This window comes from Oryctolagus cuniculus, chromosome 6, assembly GCF_051225735.1.
Source record: "Oryctolagus cuniculus isolate XC-2025 breed Fujian yellow rabbit chromosome 6, ASM5122573v1, whole genome shotgun sequence".
Lineage (NCBI taxonomy): Eukaryota > Metazoa > Chordata > Mammalia > Lagomorpha > Leporidae > Oryctolagus > Oryctolagus cuniculus.
Genome location: NC_142872.1, coordinates 156,821,533 through 156,840,107, shown reverse-complemented (window position 1 = coordinate 156,840,107; position 18,575 = coordinate 156,821,533). Strand labels below are relative to the sequence as shown.

The following is an 18,575-nucleotide window of genomic DNA, read 5'->3' as shown; positions in this document are numbered from 1 at the left end:
AGCCGGCTGGCTCTAGGACAGGGCAACCACTGGGGCCACCCTTGCCACAGGCGTGTGTTAGGAAGAGCAAAGGCTTTGGAGTCAGATAGACCTGCCTTCAAATCTCAGCTCCACCAGTCACCAGCTCAGTGACCCTGACAAGTTACTTTACTTCTCGGAGTTCCGTATTTTTCAGTTGTAAAATGGGGATTAACACAGCAGCTCCATCACAAGGTGGCTGTGAGGCTTTGTACAAAGTGTCTGGCACAGAGAAGGCACTGGGCCAGCAGTAGTTGCTCTTTTCCAAGTGCCACAAAATCTCCAACAGCTACTTCTGTCCTTGAAAATGCCCATCGCCCACCACATTAAGAGTCTTCCTGGAAAAAGTGTCCCTTACGATCCCCAAATGCGCCCTGCTCTTTATCTGGAGACAGGCCATGAACTCACCCTGGACTTCTCCCACCATCTTCCTCTCTCTTCCAAGCCCCACATGCACACGCCAGTGACCCTGTGTGATGGGGCCAACTGAGCAACTAGCTTCAACCAGCTTGCAAAAGCTTTTTCTGAGCCAATACTCATTTTCTAAATAAAAGAGAGCAACGCTGGTCCTGCCATTCTGAAACCAACCCCCTCCAGGGCCCAGTCCACCCCAGCTGTGCTGAGGCCCAGCAGCTGATAGCACACTGCTCCGTTGCCAGCACTCACACTGACTTTGTTGTTCCTGTGTGTTTTTGTTTTTTTTGTTGTTGTTGTTCTTTTTTTTTTTTTAATCCGCAGCTGTGGTGTGATTTTGACAAGTCGATACCCTTGAAGAACCTGACTTTCAATTCCTCAGCTGTGTTTACAGATATCTGCTCCTACCCAGAGGTATTTATTTATGGGCTCCCCATGATGAGAGTCGGACAGAGATAGCCCTGCCGGCTCCAAGTATACAGAAATGGCTAAAGAGCCCACAAAAGCACCCAAGAGACCATTTTGCTTCTCCTCTCTCTTCCTCCTCCCCTCTCTTCCTCCCTTTTGCTGCCTTCCCTTCCCCCTGACGTCATCTGTTCTTCTTTCCTGCTCCCTGCTCTCCTTTTTTCTCACCTCCACCCTTTCCCTGTCCCTCTTCCTTCCCCCCTCTTCTTATTCTTCCTGCTTTGCTTTTCCCTCCACCCGTTTTCATCTTTTCCTTTGCTACTCACTTCTAGTAACTCTTCTGCAAAATCCGATAGTGGAATGTGCTGTCGCCTCCATTATGAAACAGAGTTGTTGCTCACTGTTTGCACTGAAAAAGGAAGGAAGGAAGGAGGAAAGAAGGAAGAAGGAAGGGAGGAAGGGAGGAAGGGAGGAAGAAGGAAGGGAGGGAGGAAGAAGGAAGGGAGGGAGGGAGGGAGGGAGGAAGGGAAGAGGGAAGGAAGGAAGGAAGGAAGGAAGGAAGGAAGGAAGGAAGGAAGGGAGGAAGGAAGGAAGAAAGGGAGGGAGGAAGGAAGGAAGGAAGAAGGAAGAAGGAAGGGAGGAAGGAAGGGAAGAGGGAAGGAAGGAAGGGAGGAAGGAAGGAAGAAGGAAGGAAGAAGGAAGGGAGGAAGGAAGGGAAGAGGGAAGAAGGGAGGAAGGAAGGAAGGAAGGAAGGAAGGAAGGAAGGAAGGAAGGAAGAAGGAAGGGAGGAAGGAAGGGAAGAGGGAAGGAAGGAAGAAGGAAGGAAGAAGGAAGGGAGGAAGGAAGGGAAGAGGGAAGAAGGGAGGAAGGAAGGAAGGAAGGAAGAAGGAAGGGAGGAAGGAAGGGAAGAGGGAAGGAAGGAAGGGAGGAAGGAAGGAAGGGAGGGAAGAAGGAAGGAAGAAGGAAGGAAGGAAGGGAAGAAGGAAGGAAGAAGGAAGGAAGAAGGAAGGGAGGAAGGAAGGGAAGAGGGAAGAAGGGAGGAAGGAAGGAAGGAAGGGAAGAAGGGAGGAAGGAAGGAAGGAAGGAAGGGAAGAAGGGAGGAAGGGAGGAAGGAAGGAAGGGAGGGAGGGAAGAAGGGAGGAAGGGAGGAAGGAAGGAAGGGAGGGAGGGAGGGAAGAAGGAAGAAGGAAGGGAGGGAAGAAGGAAGGGAAGAAGGAAGGAAGGGAGGAAGGAAGGAAGGAAGGAAGGAAGGAAGAAGGAAGGGAGGAAGGAAGGGAAGAGGGAAGGAAGGAAGGAAGAAGGAAGAAGAGAGGAAGGAAGGAAGAAGGAAGAAGGGAGGAAGAAAGAAGGAAGAAGAGAGGAAGGAAGGAAGGAAGAAGGAAGAAGGGAGGAAGAAAGAAGGAAGAGAGGAGGAAGGAAGAAGGAAGGAAGGGAGGGAGGGAGGGAAGAAGGAAGGAAGGAAGAAGGAAGGAAGGAAGGAAGAAGGAAGAGAGGAGGAAGGAAGGAAGGAAGGAAGGAAGGAGGAAGGGAGGGAGGGAGGGAAGAAGGAAGAAGGAAGGGAGGGAAGAAGGAAGGAAGGAAGGAAAGGAGGGAGGAAGGAAGGGAGGGAGGGATGGGAGACTGTGTAGCAGTTCTGGGTTAGGAGGAAGAGCAGCTGCGTGGTCACACCACACCCCAACCAACCCCATGCCCTGAGGCCTGTGGGTGGATTTGCTCTCTAAGGGGCTGCCAGGCTCAGGGACCCCCAGTATGGGGAGAGGCTCTAGGTAGTCTCCTCTAGGCCCGGGAACTTTTCTGAGAAGCCTTGTGAGAGGAGGGCAAGCCCCACCTCCCTGCACCAGCATGTGCAGAGCACCTACGTGGTAATCATAAGATGAAGGAATCCTGCAGATGGGTAGGACAGAGACTGCTTTGTCCACTTCATACAGAAGGAAGCAAGGCCCCAGACAGTACCTTGCTAGGTGCACTCAGCACAACACCTGCCTGGCTTCCTCTCTTTCTCACTGCTTTGACCCTGCCATTTTCTGTCTTTCCTTCCCTCTCTCTTTTTATATAGTCACCAAGGCTTGGTACTTCAAACCAAGATGGATATCTTATCCTAATGCCACATTTCTGAATCCAGGCCCTGTCCCTAGATGCGGAGCAAGCTCTTCTTAGGCATGTGTCAGGATGGGCAGGACATGAGCCCTTCCTTCTAGCAAGGAATGGGCCCTAGTTAGCATTCACTGTGGGATGTCAGATTCCTGAGAACCTCTTAGTTTGGAGAACACGGGGAATGTTTTAGCCTCAAGGGACAGCAAGTAGGCCCAGAATTGGATGATGAAAACAAGACAAAAGCTGGATTTTACTTCCAACCAGGCCTTGCTAGCAGTGAAATCTAGGATCATTTCTTACTTTTGCTAAGCCTCAGTTTCCTCATCTGTATAATGGGAAAATTAATACCTTCTCCAAGCGGATAATAGGGAGTTACCTGTTTTCACAGTGCCTAGATGAATTAGCAAACGTTTAGTCACTAGCATGGCATTTGATCTGGGGCAGATGCTTATAAGCTGTTAAAATGTGTCTCAGCCTCACTCTTCATTAACTTTGTCTACTCTGGACCTCACACCTGGGCTTCCGAACTCAGAGCCACAAAAATCCTGCATGTGCCAGTCCTACAAAAGTGGTGGTTAAGCTTCTTACCCACACAGCTTAATTTCTGTGCCTCAGTTTTCTGTTCTCTAAAATGAGGATTAAACATAGTGGTTTTGTAGATTAAGTGAATTAATCCATGTAGAACATTTAGAGCCATTCCTGGCAGGAAGTATCTGCTACTTCAACATCAACTGTGATTTATTTTTTGTTTCCAGTAAAAAGACTTCAAACCTGCACTGTCAGTTTACACTATATGTAAACATAGAGCTGTATACATCTGTAGTGTGGTGCTAACATACATGCATGTTTTGAAATATAGTCAAAAATTAAAAATGTTAAAAAGTCAGATAAAAGAAATATGAGGCACAATCTTACTATTTTCCTCCACAACCAAAGGATCATCTTGCTCAATAAATTGAGGCCACAGGACATATTTGCCATCTACTGCAAGCACCTGGTTTGCCCCAGGCTTTGCCTTCTGCAAATACAGAGCTGTGCTTGTCTGCCTAGATATGTGTCTGCCGAACTTGAAGGAACTAGATCTTCACTTCTGGAAAGACTTGAGCCTTGGTTTCCTCCTCTGAGTCCGTGATGGCTCTACTCTGCCCCATGAGAAACAATACGCAGTCCAAAGTCACATTCTCAAACTGCTTGATGTGACATAAACCTGAGGCTGCTGTAGCATATGGTGTAAAGTATAGCTGAGTTCTGAACTGGAATTCTGGCAGCTACTGAAGATACATAAAATGGGAAAATAAGAGTGAAAAAAAGCATATTCCAGCTGTGATCTGTAAAATTGTCTCGGGGAGGGAAAAGACTTCTGTTGGTAAAATGAATGGAGATCACATGCACAAAACAGAATGTCTTTCACTCCAGCACCTAAATGTGGTTCTCAGTGGCTTCCATGGAAAGACCCTCATTTTCAAATGAAGCCCCTTTATGATAGGTTCTGGCACATCTGAATAAACAGTTCGCTGTTTTGTGAGAGCAATAGGAGCTTGGCTTAAAGGATCCCTGCAAGCCAGTATTTCCATGTCTTGGCATCCTGGTGTTTTCTCCCCTTTCTTTCCCACTCATTCAGTAACTACCCAACCTTCGCTCTATTTTTCCTACATGACACAATCTAGACTGGAGCTTGGATAGTCAGTCCAGTTGTCTCAACTCAGCCCTTGTGGTGCCCTCGCAGGCTTACAACACCCTCATTCCTGGGCTATGGGCAATGTGGGCTGAGGTTCGGGGAGATGTAGAACAGCCTCTGCCTTTGCCTGTTGGGACTTCACTGTGCTGCTTGCACCATGAGTTATGATGGCTAAGAATTAGATTCTGTGTGAGTCAGTAAGTTGGATTATTCCTTTGAATCACAGTGAAATTTTTGAATTTTTTTCTGATTTCATTGTTCTCATCATTGGAGTTCATAAGGCTGTGGGATCTGGGTAGCGACCAATGGGTGAAGGGAGCCCAGTTTATATGACTTGCATAGTAGAGACTCAGCTTCCTCTTCAGTGATCATTTGCCAAATTCCTCCCCCACCGCTTCTATGAAGATTTGCTATATTGCCAAGGTAATTTAGAATACATTATGACAATGCCCTAACACTAGTGTGGTGCCTTACAGCCTGGTGCAATTCTTGGCACAGAGTAGTGCATTGGTCAACCATTGCAGTGCAGAATAACAAAAGCATGGTTTAGTTAATAAAATGTTCATGTCACATAAACAGAATCACATATTGTTCCCCTTAACACCTTCTCATACCATAAATTTCCATTTTTTTCCAAACATGGAAGAGATTGCTCCACTTGTGATATCCCAAGCCACTATATAATCTGACAGAAGAAAATTGTATTTAGTAGCAGAAAAAAATGTTACATATATTCCCCTCTTCTCTGAAAGAGTCAAAAGAATAGTACTCATCCTTGAGTCATTTTAAGAATTAAGTAAAATGAAGCAGGGAAAGTCATTTATAGGGTACCTTGCACAGAATATTTGCCCAGTAAATGTTCAATTGTAATTATTACATCTATGCTACACCAACTTTCCCCTGATGCACAAATATCACCACTCCCAGCTGGTACCCCCTTCTTACCTAGAGTTCATCTAATTTAGAGACCTGATTGTATCACATTTCCACATCTCTGGTGTTTGTCCTTCTTCTTCTATGCACATTCCACCATACCTACTAAGCTGCCTTTTACCTCTTTTTCCTCGCTTGGATAGGAAAGTGATACTGAACATTATGGAATTCAATATTTCAATGATTAAATTAAATTAAATGTGTTATCATTGAATCTCTTCTTCTCATTCCTAAAGTAAAGGTAACACCCTTAGAATGCAGATTGCCTGTTTCCTTTATTAAAGATTCCTGGGAACCTTTCCAGGCCCTAACATTTTTTCACACATGTTTCAGTATTACTAATTTATGCCATTAAAATGTCTAAGAAGAGTGGTGGACGTTGTGGAGCAGCAGGTTAAGCAGCCACTTAGGTTGCCTGCATTGCACATCAGAATGCCTGGTTCAAGTCCTGGCTATCCTCTGTCTGATCCAGCTTCCTGATAGTGCTCCAGGAAGGCAGCAAACCAAGGCTTAAGTGCCTGCATCCCTGTCATCCAAGAAGAAGACTAGGATGGAGTTCTAGCTCCTGGCTTCTGCCTGGGCCAGTTCCCAACAGTTACGGGTATCTGGGGGGTGACCCAGCAGATGGATGATCTCTCCCGCCATCCCTATCACTCTGCTTTAAAAATAAATAAATAAAACTTTTTTAAAAAGATAATGGGTACAAAGACTCACTTCCAAACAGTATATTTCATCCACTCCCTCATTTAATATTGCATGTTAAAGGACATTACAAAAGGAAAAAATTTGCTCAAAAGCTGTACATCATGTACATATTTTGCATTACTGTACATTTTTTGAATTGTGTAATCAGGATATACACACAATTTTATAACCTACTTTCTAGTTTAATTATTTTTAAAATCACTCTACATTGCCATTTGAATGCTCATCTCAAAATCGTTGTCTAATCTTGGAGCTATCCTGTGTGCTTTTTCACTACTGTCCTATAGTTTTCCTCTTCAAATCTCTAACAATTCCTAATCTGTATACTTATATTTTTTCTTCCAGTATTCCTCAAATATGATAGTTCCTAAATTTTAATCTCTGTATCTTCTGTTTTGATTTTTAAATCTTCTGCTTTGATGGTCTTTTCCATACCTGTAGGTTTGGCTGAGCAATCCTAAAAATGCATCTCCCAACTTGATCTGTCTTCATAGGGTAGCATAAAAACACAGAAACTGTTGTTTGATAGAAACTTAGTAATTGCAATAAGCCTAGTATCTCCCCAAGTTATAGGGAATGTGCAATAGAGGAGTCCAAACCAAAGGAGAGAGAAAAGTTTTCACAAAGCTGCAATTTCCGTAGTTTCCTATTTTCCTGTTTCCTGGTCACACCTGCACTATCCAATCAAGGTTTAAAAGGGATAGAGGAGATGTCCTTGATATTGTCCAGGGGCCTCATTGCAGTTGATGTTTCATGGTTTGCAGCACTCCTAGAAGGTTCAACATCACACTGTGAAGCAGGAAGGGGAAGTCAATGAGGTGATTTCTTTCAATGGAGCACAGGATGGTGAGCAGAGATGGCAAGAGGATACTAACCCAGTTGGTTGAGGCAATAAAAAAAAATTAGTTCCTATTGATCCATTTTGCAAATACATGATCATCTTTGCCTAGTAAACCTTCAGAAGCCCTTTAGAGAACCTCTGACATTGCTCTGCCCACCTGTATAATACCTCTCATAAATAGTTGCGTGGTCCTCTAACATAACCTGAGGAACTAATTCTTCTGCTCCTTCATAACTTTATACTCATACTAGCCAGTCTTCCCAGTTTCTATCATGTGAAAGCCTCTCCATCGTTCAAGGTCCAGCTCAAACTCATGTCTCCTAAACAGCCTTCCCCAGAGGAGCCTTCTCCCTGATAGTGTACGCTTGTCCTGCCTCTGTTTTCCCGCTGTGTTTCGTCACATTGCTTACAAAGCACTTTGCATGGTGAATTGTTGGCAGTTTCATGTCTGCTGCTCATTTTAGATCACCACTTCCTTTAGACCTGAGCCATATCCTATCCCCCTTTGAACATGCAGTGCTAGCATCATACCTTGATTGGAGTAGGCATCAATAAATGCTTATTACTTTTAGAAAACTTAGTTCTTGGGTCCCCATCAGTTTTCGTCCCAAGAGTACAATCCTCTCAATGGCTTTTGATTCAAAGTATGATACATAATTTGCAATGACAACCCTTACCTATGATGCATGCAACAGTGGAACTGAAGCCCTCAGATCTCCTTCTCTTTTCTTTGACCCTGGATAGAGAAAATAAATTCCAAAGAATGAGACTCTTCACCTGGTCATTTCACACAGCTTTCTCCACACAGAGGCATTGGAATGAATTACCTGACAATCTGGCCCAAAGGAGGAATTTAAAGGACAATAAAGAAAGCTTACTATCCCAATTGAGAAAATGACATAATTGGGTGTATTAGAAAAGGGAGAAACAAAAGTCAAAGATGCACCAGGCACTGGGCTCTTTAAGAGCAGAGATGATATCTTACTCATTTCTGAGTCTACTTCATGCATCTCAATGGCCAGGCCTGTGCCTTCATTGGGAACTCAGAGCACCATCCAGATTTGTTGATATTAATAGTTGTTGAAAGGATGCATGAATGGTCGATTCCTCTTAATAAATCAGTAAACGCATCTTCATGGATTTTTGAAAATTCTTACCCGTCTCCTCTACCCATATAGAAAATATCTCCCCACATAATAGGAGGGAAAAACAAAAATTGTTATAAAAAGTCATTCATGACAAGACTGGAAGGGATTTTAGAAATTATCAAGTCCAGTATTCCCACCCACCAGAGTCCCATGTACACAAACTGGTTGTATCCAAGTGAGCTAGATGCCACTTTCTAGCTATGAGCCTCAGTTTGCCAAAGTTTTATGAGCCTCAGTTTCTTCACCTACCAAATGGGAAATATGTGTTTAATTTTGATCAGTTCATTTGAATATTAAAATAGAAAGTATGGATAGAGATCACAATACTGCTTTAAAGTGGAGTTTTGATATTCAAGGTTTTGCTCTTTTTTCCAATTGGCTAGTCAGAATCTGAACCCACCACACAGAATGATGTTTTGGGGTATCTCAGTAGGCTGAAGAGCCCCCAACCAAAGCTGAAATCAGAATGAGCAGTGACACCTGGGGGCTACTCCAACATTCCAGCTCTTGGATGGTTGTAAATTTTGCAATTTGAATTGTGCCTTCTAATAGAGGGTAACAGTTGTTATGCTGGTCCATGCAGGGTACACAGAGGAATAAGGCTAGATCCAAAAGAATCTGGAAATACCTAAGAAGGCTTCTTAGAGAAGATACCTGAGCTGACATTTATTGGCAGAATAAGCTTTGGTCACAGGGACGACAGTTGATCCACAAGACATTGGGGATGCAGAACACAGAGGCATAGGAAAAGCATTGAATGTGAAAGGAAATCTAACACATGACGACCTTGTGGGCTCTGCTACTCAAAAGGGAGAGAATAACTTGAGGAAATGGAGAGCAATAGGAGGGCTCCTAGATAAGAAGTGATATGATCGCTTCTTAGGAATACCAGGTAGAGAATGATCGTGTGGATTAGGTGGGAATTGGGACCTAAGAGCAGGCAGAGCTGCTAGAAAATTGTTCCAGAGGTGTTGGTGAGAGGTAAAGATAGAAACAGGGCAGAAGGAGAATATCGACTGAATATGGACTCTGTTAAATAGAACCTGCAGATAGGATGGCTGGAACGCGAAGTGTGGGCAAGAGGAACACAACAAAGATGAAACCAAGGTTTCTGTCTTGGCGAAGATGTGAAAAGTGATATCATTCACAGAAAAGGAGACATGGGTTAGGGGATAGGGAAGTGAAGAGTTCTGTTTGGGATCCGTTGAATTTCTGGAGGCCCTAGGATCTCCTGGTAGAAACATCAACAAACATCTGTATAAGGGAATCCATCAGCTTCCATGATTAGGAGAGGGGGCCTCTCACATTCCTCTTCGTTCTGACTGCTGCTTCTCTGTTGGCAGTACTTTGTCTTCACCGGAGTGTTGGCCATGGTGACCTGTGCAGTGTTCCTCCGACTTAACTCTGTCCTGAAGCTAGCTGTGCTGCTAATCATGATCGCCATCTATGCCCTGCTGACAGAGACCATCTACGCTGGCCTCTTTCTGCGTTATGACAACTTGAACCACAGTGGCGAGTAAGTGCCCACCATTCTCTGTTCAAAATATGCTCAACTCCCTGTGGGTGGGAAGTGGAACCACAGGGAAAATGATCACAATAGAGTTATTGAAACTTAAGGACTGACTGGATATTGATTTGTATCTCAACTCAGACATCCTCTAGTTTAAAAGTCTAGGCAAAATCCCTACTTTCTAGTTGTACCATTTATATGGATAATGAATCAGTTCATCAAAATTTGGACTAAATATTACCAAAATAGGCGCTCAGTTCTTCTGCAAACCTAATAATCTGAGATTTCTTCAACTTGAGAAACTCAAAGGCTTATAAGGTCAAATTATAATTTGTGTTTAGCCATATTAATTATGTTAACTGTGCATTGAGCTCATATGCACCTTGCATTGGATTATTTTTTAAGTATAAAATCATCTTAAAAAATCTTAGGCTAGATTTCAGAGAGAAAAGAGCCTGGAGCAAGGCTTACATGCTAATACAACCCCAGGGCAGTGAAACTGGGGAGAAAAGGGAAGTGAGGGAAAAAAGCCTGGGAGGCAAATGCAAGTAAATGTCAATGTCATATCATGCTGGCAACTGAGCTGTGAAGAGAGTGGGCGGATGCCGTGGTATAGCTCCTCCCTTGGCTGATTGAAACATACCTAGATAAGCTGGAAGGTGGGGGAAACATAACTCCAAAGGCAGAGGGATGTGTCTTCTGGCTTCTTCTTTCCCCTTTCCCCATTGGTCACAGCTCTCACACTCCGGGCACACTTTCTGGTGACATCACTTGATCAACTACATAGCCGCTGGGGAAACAGACCCTACACTAGATGGAGGAGCCAGACATGGAGTGTCAGGATGATGTATAGGAAGCACAGAGGTCCAGCTGAGGCCAAAATAAGTGCCTAACAGCCAGAGAGAAAGACAAGATAATCCAATATTCTCCTTTTCCTCCAAGAACAAAATCTACTAAACATAATATACTCTAATATAGTTCTAATTCATGTTTTAAAATGCATGTTTACCTAAGTCATTGTCTATAATTTATTTATATTACTTTATTGTCATACAGTATTGTTTCTTTTGATTCATGTAGATTGATATCTATAGATTTGCTTCTTTTTTAGCTGTTGTTTGTAATATTACATAATATGAACATGCAAAAATATATGTATCCTTTGATCTACTCTAGATGTTTAGATTGTCATAAGGCTTCCCTTTTATAAAAAATGCTTCAGTGACCAGCTTGAACATGTCTCCTAGGGGGAATATACAATGACACACTTGCTGGATTGTAGGTTATCTTTTCATTTTCCACTTTTTAAAACACTGCATTGCCAAATTACTCTCCAACATAACTGAAACTATTTCCTTCTTACAAGCAGCAGTTCCCTGCTCCTCATTCTTGTCCAGACCACTGTTAGACTTTGGAAATTCTTGCTGAATTTATGAGTGTGTATTCTATTTGTTTTCATTTGCAGTTCCCAAATTATGAATATTTTTGTGCATCACTTTGTGTAATTACTGACCATGTGAATTTCCCCTTACATGAATTGACAGTTTATATCCTTTGCCCAAATTTCTATTAGGTTGTTGATTCTTTCATAACCAAATTGATAAAATTATTTTGTTTTTAATTGGCAGAAAAATTGTATATATTCATAGTATGCTATATAGTTTTTGATATATATATACATTATAAAGTAGCTAAATTAATCTAATTAACAAATGTATTATCTCACGTGCATGTTTTTCATGATGAGCATACTTAAATTCTACTCTCCTAGCAATTTTGAGTAAAAAAAACATTGTTTTTTTACCGTTTTAAACAGTAGTTCTCTTGAACTTATTCCTCCTAACTAAAATTTTGTATCCTTTGACCAACATCTCCCCAGTTCTTCCCCCAACTCTCCAAATTCTGGAATCCACCGTTCCAATTGATGCTTCCATGAGTTTAACTCTTAGATTCCACATATGAGTGACAGCTTGCACATTTGACTTTCTGTGACTGGCTTATTTCATTTAAAGTAGTGTCTTCCAAGTTCATCCGTGTTGTAGCAAATTACACTAATTCCTTCTTTTTTTAAGGCCTGATAGTATTCCTATATGTGTGTGTATCTCACATTTTCACATTTTCTTTATTCATTCATCAATTGATTATACTTAGGCTGCTCATTGCAGCTTATCTACAAGGGCAAAGGAATGAGAATTCTCTATAAACTGTAGATATCAATGTGTGTCTTTTATGATGCATTTTGTGTGCTTTACCCTATTTAGTCTGCACAGTAACATTCTTTTTTTTTTTTTTTTTTTTTTTTTTTTTTTTTTTTTTTTTTGACAGGCAGAGTGGACAGTGAGAGAGAGAGACAGAGAGAAAGGTCTTCCTTTGCCGTTGGTTCACCCTCCAATGGCCGCCGCGGCCGGCGCGCTGCGGCCGGCGCACCGCGCTGATCCGATGGCAGGAGCCAGGAGCCAGGTGCTTCTCCTGGTCTCCCATAGGGTGCAGGGCCCAAGCACCTGGGCCATAACATTCTAAAGAACATAGGTGAAGAGAAGCTAGCAATTACCCATGTGCATGTTTCTAGTAAATAACACATCTGGATTCAAGCCAGGTTCTTTCTGGCTCCAAAGTCCACCTTTACGAATGCTGCATATCCTTCTTTTAAATCATGCTGAAGAGCATCCCATCCAGGATTCAACGAAAATCAAAGCAATTCAAAAGAAGACGGTTATTGGCAACAGATTCCCACAGCCATACAGAAATAAACATAAAAAAAGAGAAAACAGAGATATGAACAAACTAGACTACCTTTTTAGTGAAAATAAAGTCATATGAAATTAGCCTATTCAAAGAAAGACACAGCATTAATGGAAGAAGCCAAGATTTGGGCTTGACATCCAGATTCTTTTGTGTTATTATAAAGTCACTTCCAGTCTTTGGACCTCAGTTTGCTCACGGGTAAAAGTGAAATATAAGCACTCTATCTGTACTCAACATTTCAGACTTCATAACAAAATACCAGAGACTAGATGGCTTAAACAACACACGTTTCCTACATATTCTCAGGTATCTCTCACAATTCTGAATGTTAGGAAGTTCCAGGTTCAGGTGAAGGCTGCCTTCCTGGGTTGTAGATAGCCACCTGCTTGCTCCTTGTGTCTTCAAACGATAGATAAACTGTCTCTTTTTTTCTCAGAAGGGCATCAGCCCTATTTGAAGCCCCTCTTATGAATTCATTTAACTTTAATTTTAGCTTTTTAGAGCTTATCTATATATGCAGTCACATTGGGGACTGGAACTTCAACATGTGAATTTTAGAGGGAAATAATGCGGTTCATAGCACTGTCCCATGACAGCTGTGAAACTCTGATCTTCCTGGCACATTGTGAGTACTCAATACATGATTACTCTTATTCCCTCCTCTCTTCTTCAGAGGGAAATGCTTCTGAATTCTGTTGCGAGAAGCTTTGTTAAAGATTTATTTATTTATTATCTATTTATTTATTTGAAAGTCAGAGATACAGCAAGAGAGGGAGAGACAGAGAGAGAGGATAGATAATCTTCCATCCACTGGTTCACTCTCTAAATGGCCGCAACGACCAGGGCTGGGTCTTGCTGAAACCAGGAATTTCCCCCAGGTCTCCCACATGGGTGCAGGGGCCCAAGCACTTGGGCCATCCTCTGCTGCTTTCCCAGGCCCATGAACAGGGAGCTGCATTGGTCAAAAATCGAGCAGCTGGGACTCAACCTGGCACCCCTATGGGATGCTGGTGCTGCAGATGGCAGCTTAACCTGCTATCCCAGAGCACCAACCCCTGTTTTGAGGTCTTAAGGAAACGTTTGTAGTTGAATCATTAAATGGGGTTGTGAAAGCACAAGTAATCCCAAGCTCATTTTTAACTGTTACTGATCATCAAGTGCTTTTTCCAGCTTGCTCCTGACTCAAGATCAATCGCTGGTTAGTCTTGTATTACCTCACTCTGTTACCAATAGAACTCAACTTAAATCCATAGAAACTATAAGTTCACTCAGCATTCTGACTTGGCAGCACGGAACAATCATGCTTTTGGGTTTTAATCAACCCTTTGGGAGTTCACAATAATTCCGGGGAATCCCTACTGGATTCCTGAACATCAGGTACCTGATAAAAGCAGATACAAAAATAAACTCCCATGTTTATTTTAGCCATTGACAATGGCTAAGATTTTGAAGCAAGTACTACCATTTTCTTTTACTGTTGACCCCTCTGTACTACAAATTCAGCCTTTTTGGATAGATCATCATCCTCATATCCAAACTTTTGTTCCTAACTGTTCTCCCAGCATCCACTCTCAGTTCACCCTTACCAAAGCCAGCTGGTAAAAGCATATTTTTTAAACCCCTCAATGATTCCCTATCCCTTCTCAGAAGCCAACATTTCAACCAGTTTGCTAAGGATTTGAAAACCTTCTTTCACCTGGCCCACACTATCTTCTCACAACTCCTCAAGTCACCATTTTCTAGCCATGAAAATAATATATTCTTTACCATATGAGCTTCTATGTAAAAATTCCCTCTCCTGATAACTCCCTAATTCCAGCCCAGCTTTTTAAAAACCCAACCCAAGAACACTATCCTTGGTGAATCTCTTTTTGGTCATTCCTTGTTTTCTAATCTATGTTCATAGTTTTGTATCTTTACAGTTTTGTCTCTGTTGTAGTCTTTAATTTTCATGTCTTTATCTTCCATTAACATAGGAGGTTTTGAAGGCAAGGATCATTACTCATATTCATATTTTCAACACTTAGAGTATCTGGCAGTAGGTGCCTACTTAAATATTTGTAGAGTGAAATACTAAATGAATCAATGACTAAAAGACACATTAGCTCATTAAGAATCATATTACACTATTGATCCACAGTAAGCCAACCATCACCTACAATCCCTATCATCTTTTTCTCCCTATTGCCCTTAAACAGTGTGCTCTCCTTGCTGTAAGCACAGTTTGTTTTTGAACTTAATTATCAAACTTCATACCGAATGAAGTTATATCTACCAAGCTTTCTAGCTTACTCTAGGACCTTTACTTTCTTTTTTTTTAACTTTTATTTAATGAATATAGATTTCCAAAGTACAGCTTATGGATTACATTGGCTTTCCCTCCCCCCCAATGACTTCCCTCCCACCTGCAACCCTCCCCTTTCCCGCTCTCCCTCCCCTTCCATTCATATCAAGATTCGTTTTCAATTGTCTTTATATACCTTTACTTTCTCATTGGCTTTATTAGCTGCAGATAACTGATAATCAGAAAGATGCTATTTTCATACAACCTATGCCTTGTTGCTTTCTTAAAATGATATAACATAAATAAATTTTTAAAAAATAAATAAAAGAAAAATATAAAGGTACATCAAAGAGTTCATAGAAAATTGAATTAAAAGGTAAGTCTGAATGCAAAGAAATCGAGACCTATGCATACTTCTTTTTTCATAATAGACATTGTCTATGAACTTGCTGAAGTCCTCTTACATGCCAATGCATTGATGCATTGTAGTTGAGGTTAGAAATCCTAGAATCAAATCCTGATACTTGTTTCTACTCATCAGTGACCACCTTGTTAATTTAGGAAGGTAACAAAATATGCTTACTAAGAGCCTAAGCTTTGCTGATTCTGGCAATTGTTAGCCCATCCTGTAAGTGATGATGTTGGAAGACAGTTTTCCTCCAATATCCATTCTATTTCCACTCTACAGTTTGGAGGTGGCAATGATAGTATTCATACTATTCCTCTCCTTCCAGGAGAACAGAAAGGACACCTATTTTAATTTAACAACAAAAAAGAAAGAAGCCTCAAGATCTAACTTGCATTTTGTTACAAAGTAGGTCCTTGCAAAAGGGATTTGTACCACATCTACCTTTCACTTCCAGATACTGCTCTTTCTGCTTTCTGGTACATGGAGGCCAAATAACACAAGTGGTTTCTTAGAGACCTTCAGGCTACAGATACAGCTACCAAAATTATCCTTACAAGACTCTATCAAGAATGTTAGGTATCGAAAAGCTTTCAGACATAAACTATGTTACCAGATGAGACTTTCATAAACCATAATGAATGTAATAAATATGTCGGGAAAATCCAGACACCTGGAGGGAACCAAAGAAAACTGATGCTGGCAGTATCTAGAAGCCATGTGGCAAGGGAATCTAATGATAAGTTTGAGTCCCATGTGTTCATTCCATTAGAAAGATCAATTTGTCCATCCCATTCTGGCAAATAACCAGAATTGTCAAGATTGATAAGCTCATTAATATATAATGCTTAATATTTCACATATCCCTTTAGAAACCGTAGTCTCATTTAAACATCATATTAACTTTTTGATGCAGGTGTCGTTATCCACTTTTCAAAGATGGGAGACTCCATTTTATCCTTTTTTAAACTTTTCCAAAAGACATGTAAAAAATATGCATTTATGAGGCACCATGTGATGTTTCTATACATGTATACATTGGGTAATGCTCAAATCAGGGTAAGAATTTCTATCACTTCAAACATTTTTCACTTATTCCATTGAAGACATTCAAAATCCTTTCTGGGATTTTTTTTGAAATATGCAGTATGTATTGTCACCTGTAGTCACCATATTGGACCAAACAATACCAGAACTGTTTTTCTTCTATATAATTATAACTTAGTGTCCACTGACCAACCTTTCCCTACCCTCAGTCTCCTTTTATTGGCAGGGAAGCTATTAATACTTGTAAGTGACAATGCTGGTTATGGAATGCAGGTCTTAATGTCACTCATGTTCTAAGCACTTTTCCCTGAACTACTTCCAGTTCCCTCATATTTACATGTATGGACTTTCAGTTGCCTTTCATCCAGTAGCAAGGTCTCCTGGGGTCTCAGTGGGAGCACCTATGTAGCCACTATGCTGACCAATACAAATAGTGAGTCATATATACAGGAATACCAGGCACAGACCTCACTGGAGTAAGCCAATCCAGGTCTGCTCAACTAAAAAGGTAAAATGAAATCAATAGAGGCAAGACACAGAGCAAAGAGATAAGCCACACTTTCCAAAGATGGTTCAAGCTTCACATCTTCAAATGCTACATCAGTTGTCATGTTGTTGCAGAAAATAACGTGTGTAAGGATCTTTTGAGTCTAATTGATATCTCAGGTCTTGGTCTTTAAGCAAGTGCTTCCCCAGGTCAATGCTTGAGACCACTTCACTTGGCCCAAGTGCACTTCATCAGTCTTGGTTACTCAAAGAAAAATATGATCACAAAACATAGGATACAGTTATACTCAAACTTGAATGAACTTCCCACCCATCATCCTCAGACTATCAGGAAAATGGTGAATTTTCTTACTGCAGTGACACAGATGTAGAATTAGGACCAGTTTTCTAGGTCTTGCTTTCCAATAATGGAAACAGGTGCCTGTACCTGTTCCCTGTCTGTTGTTTAGCACATCAGTCCTTCTTAGAGATCTGAGGTCATGCTCAGCCCTCATGCCCAGTACCCTTACCCATTAAGCACTTCCTTGTCTCCTCTCCAACACTCAAGGGAGGGGGCATTTTGTAGGGGCTGGTGTAGGGATTAGCAAACTGTGGTCTACCGGACAAGTTCAGCTCACAGTTTGTTTTTTAAGTGGTACAGAGTAGAAGTTAGAGAGAGAGGCATAGCTATGAGAACATGAAGGCCTCTTAGAGCATCAGAAAGGTTCTGTGATTAACAGAAGGGCTTTACAAAGGGAAATGGAGATATTATGAAGCAACATTATCTACTATAAAGAATTAGAGGAAGACAAGAATGGGCAAATGGAGATTAACTGCCTCTTAATTTTTGCACTGGGCCTCATGAACTCTGGAGCTAGTTCTGCTATTGCATTCATTCACAAGAGATATCATAGTGGATACAAGGAAAAATAACCAGGGAATAACCCAAACATTATCACACAGGATCACATAACCTTCAACCATCCATCTATCTCTCCATTTGATATATGCTATGTTTTTTGGTACAGGCTTTCACTAGGCTCTGCAGATTCACACATGAATAAGATATTAGTTTTGTGCCACATAATAACATATTGTTCAGAAATAGGCCACATTTAGAGCAATGTCCCTTAAGATTATATCAGTTTGTAACATCAAAAGTGTCTTTGGGTAAGCACATGCTATCATGTTTGTACAATGCGAAGTCACACAACAATATATTTCTCAGAGCAAATCACTATCAGTGCATGACTATGCTTACATGCTTTGGGAGCACAGGACGAAGCAATTATAAGTAGGTGCATATAAAAGGGCATTGTAGCAACTGAAATACATCACTGAGTTCTAGATTGATAGCCAGGCTACACCATTCACTGGTTCTGTGAACTGAATAAGTTATTTAACATCTAATCCTCAGTTTCTTCTCTTCTAAAATAGAGTTTATAATATCTTGATTATTGATGCACTTTATCACTATCTGTAAAGTGGTTATTAAAAATATGGCTTAAATAGCAAACTGTCTTTAGTAGAAAACAGAATAAATATGGAGGCAAATTGAAACTAATAACTAAATTAAATTTTCAGAGGTAAGCACACAGTAGTAAAAGTTCTGAATAAGGAATAAGATGCCTGAGATGTGAGTTCTCATCCTGCCCCTAACATAAATTAACTATCTGACCTTGAGACTTCTTGTCTCTAGACCTCAAACCCCTACCTATAAAATAAAAGTCTTGCAAAGGATATATTATGTATGTCATATATATATATATATATCAGAATAGAATATATTTGCCAAGTTCATATTTATGTTTAAAATATTTAATTATATGGAGTTGCATTCATAATATCTACTAAATGCAAA

General features: G+C 41.1%; 1 protein-coding gene across 5 annotated transcripts in view; it reads left to right on the top strand.

Annotated features, from left to right (window-relative positions):
* The window catches only part of ADCY8 (adenylate cyclase 8), a 250,150-nt gene that overhangs the window by 194,849 nt on the left and 36,726 nt on the right, over positions 1 to 18,575 (top strand). For 3 of the 5 annotated variants that reach the window (XM_051844023.3, XM_051844024.3, XM_002710549.6), the window contains 2 exons: positions 757 to 846; positions 9,580 to 9,752. In XM_051844023.3, the coding sequence (XP_051699983.1) occupies positions 757 to 846; positions 9,580 to 9,752 (263 nt within the window). The remainder of the gene's footprint in view (positions 1 to 756; positions 847 to 9,579; positions 9,753 to 18,575) is intronic. The other 2 variants (XM_089335713.1, XM_017341537.4) reach the window with 1 other exon arrangement.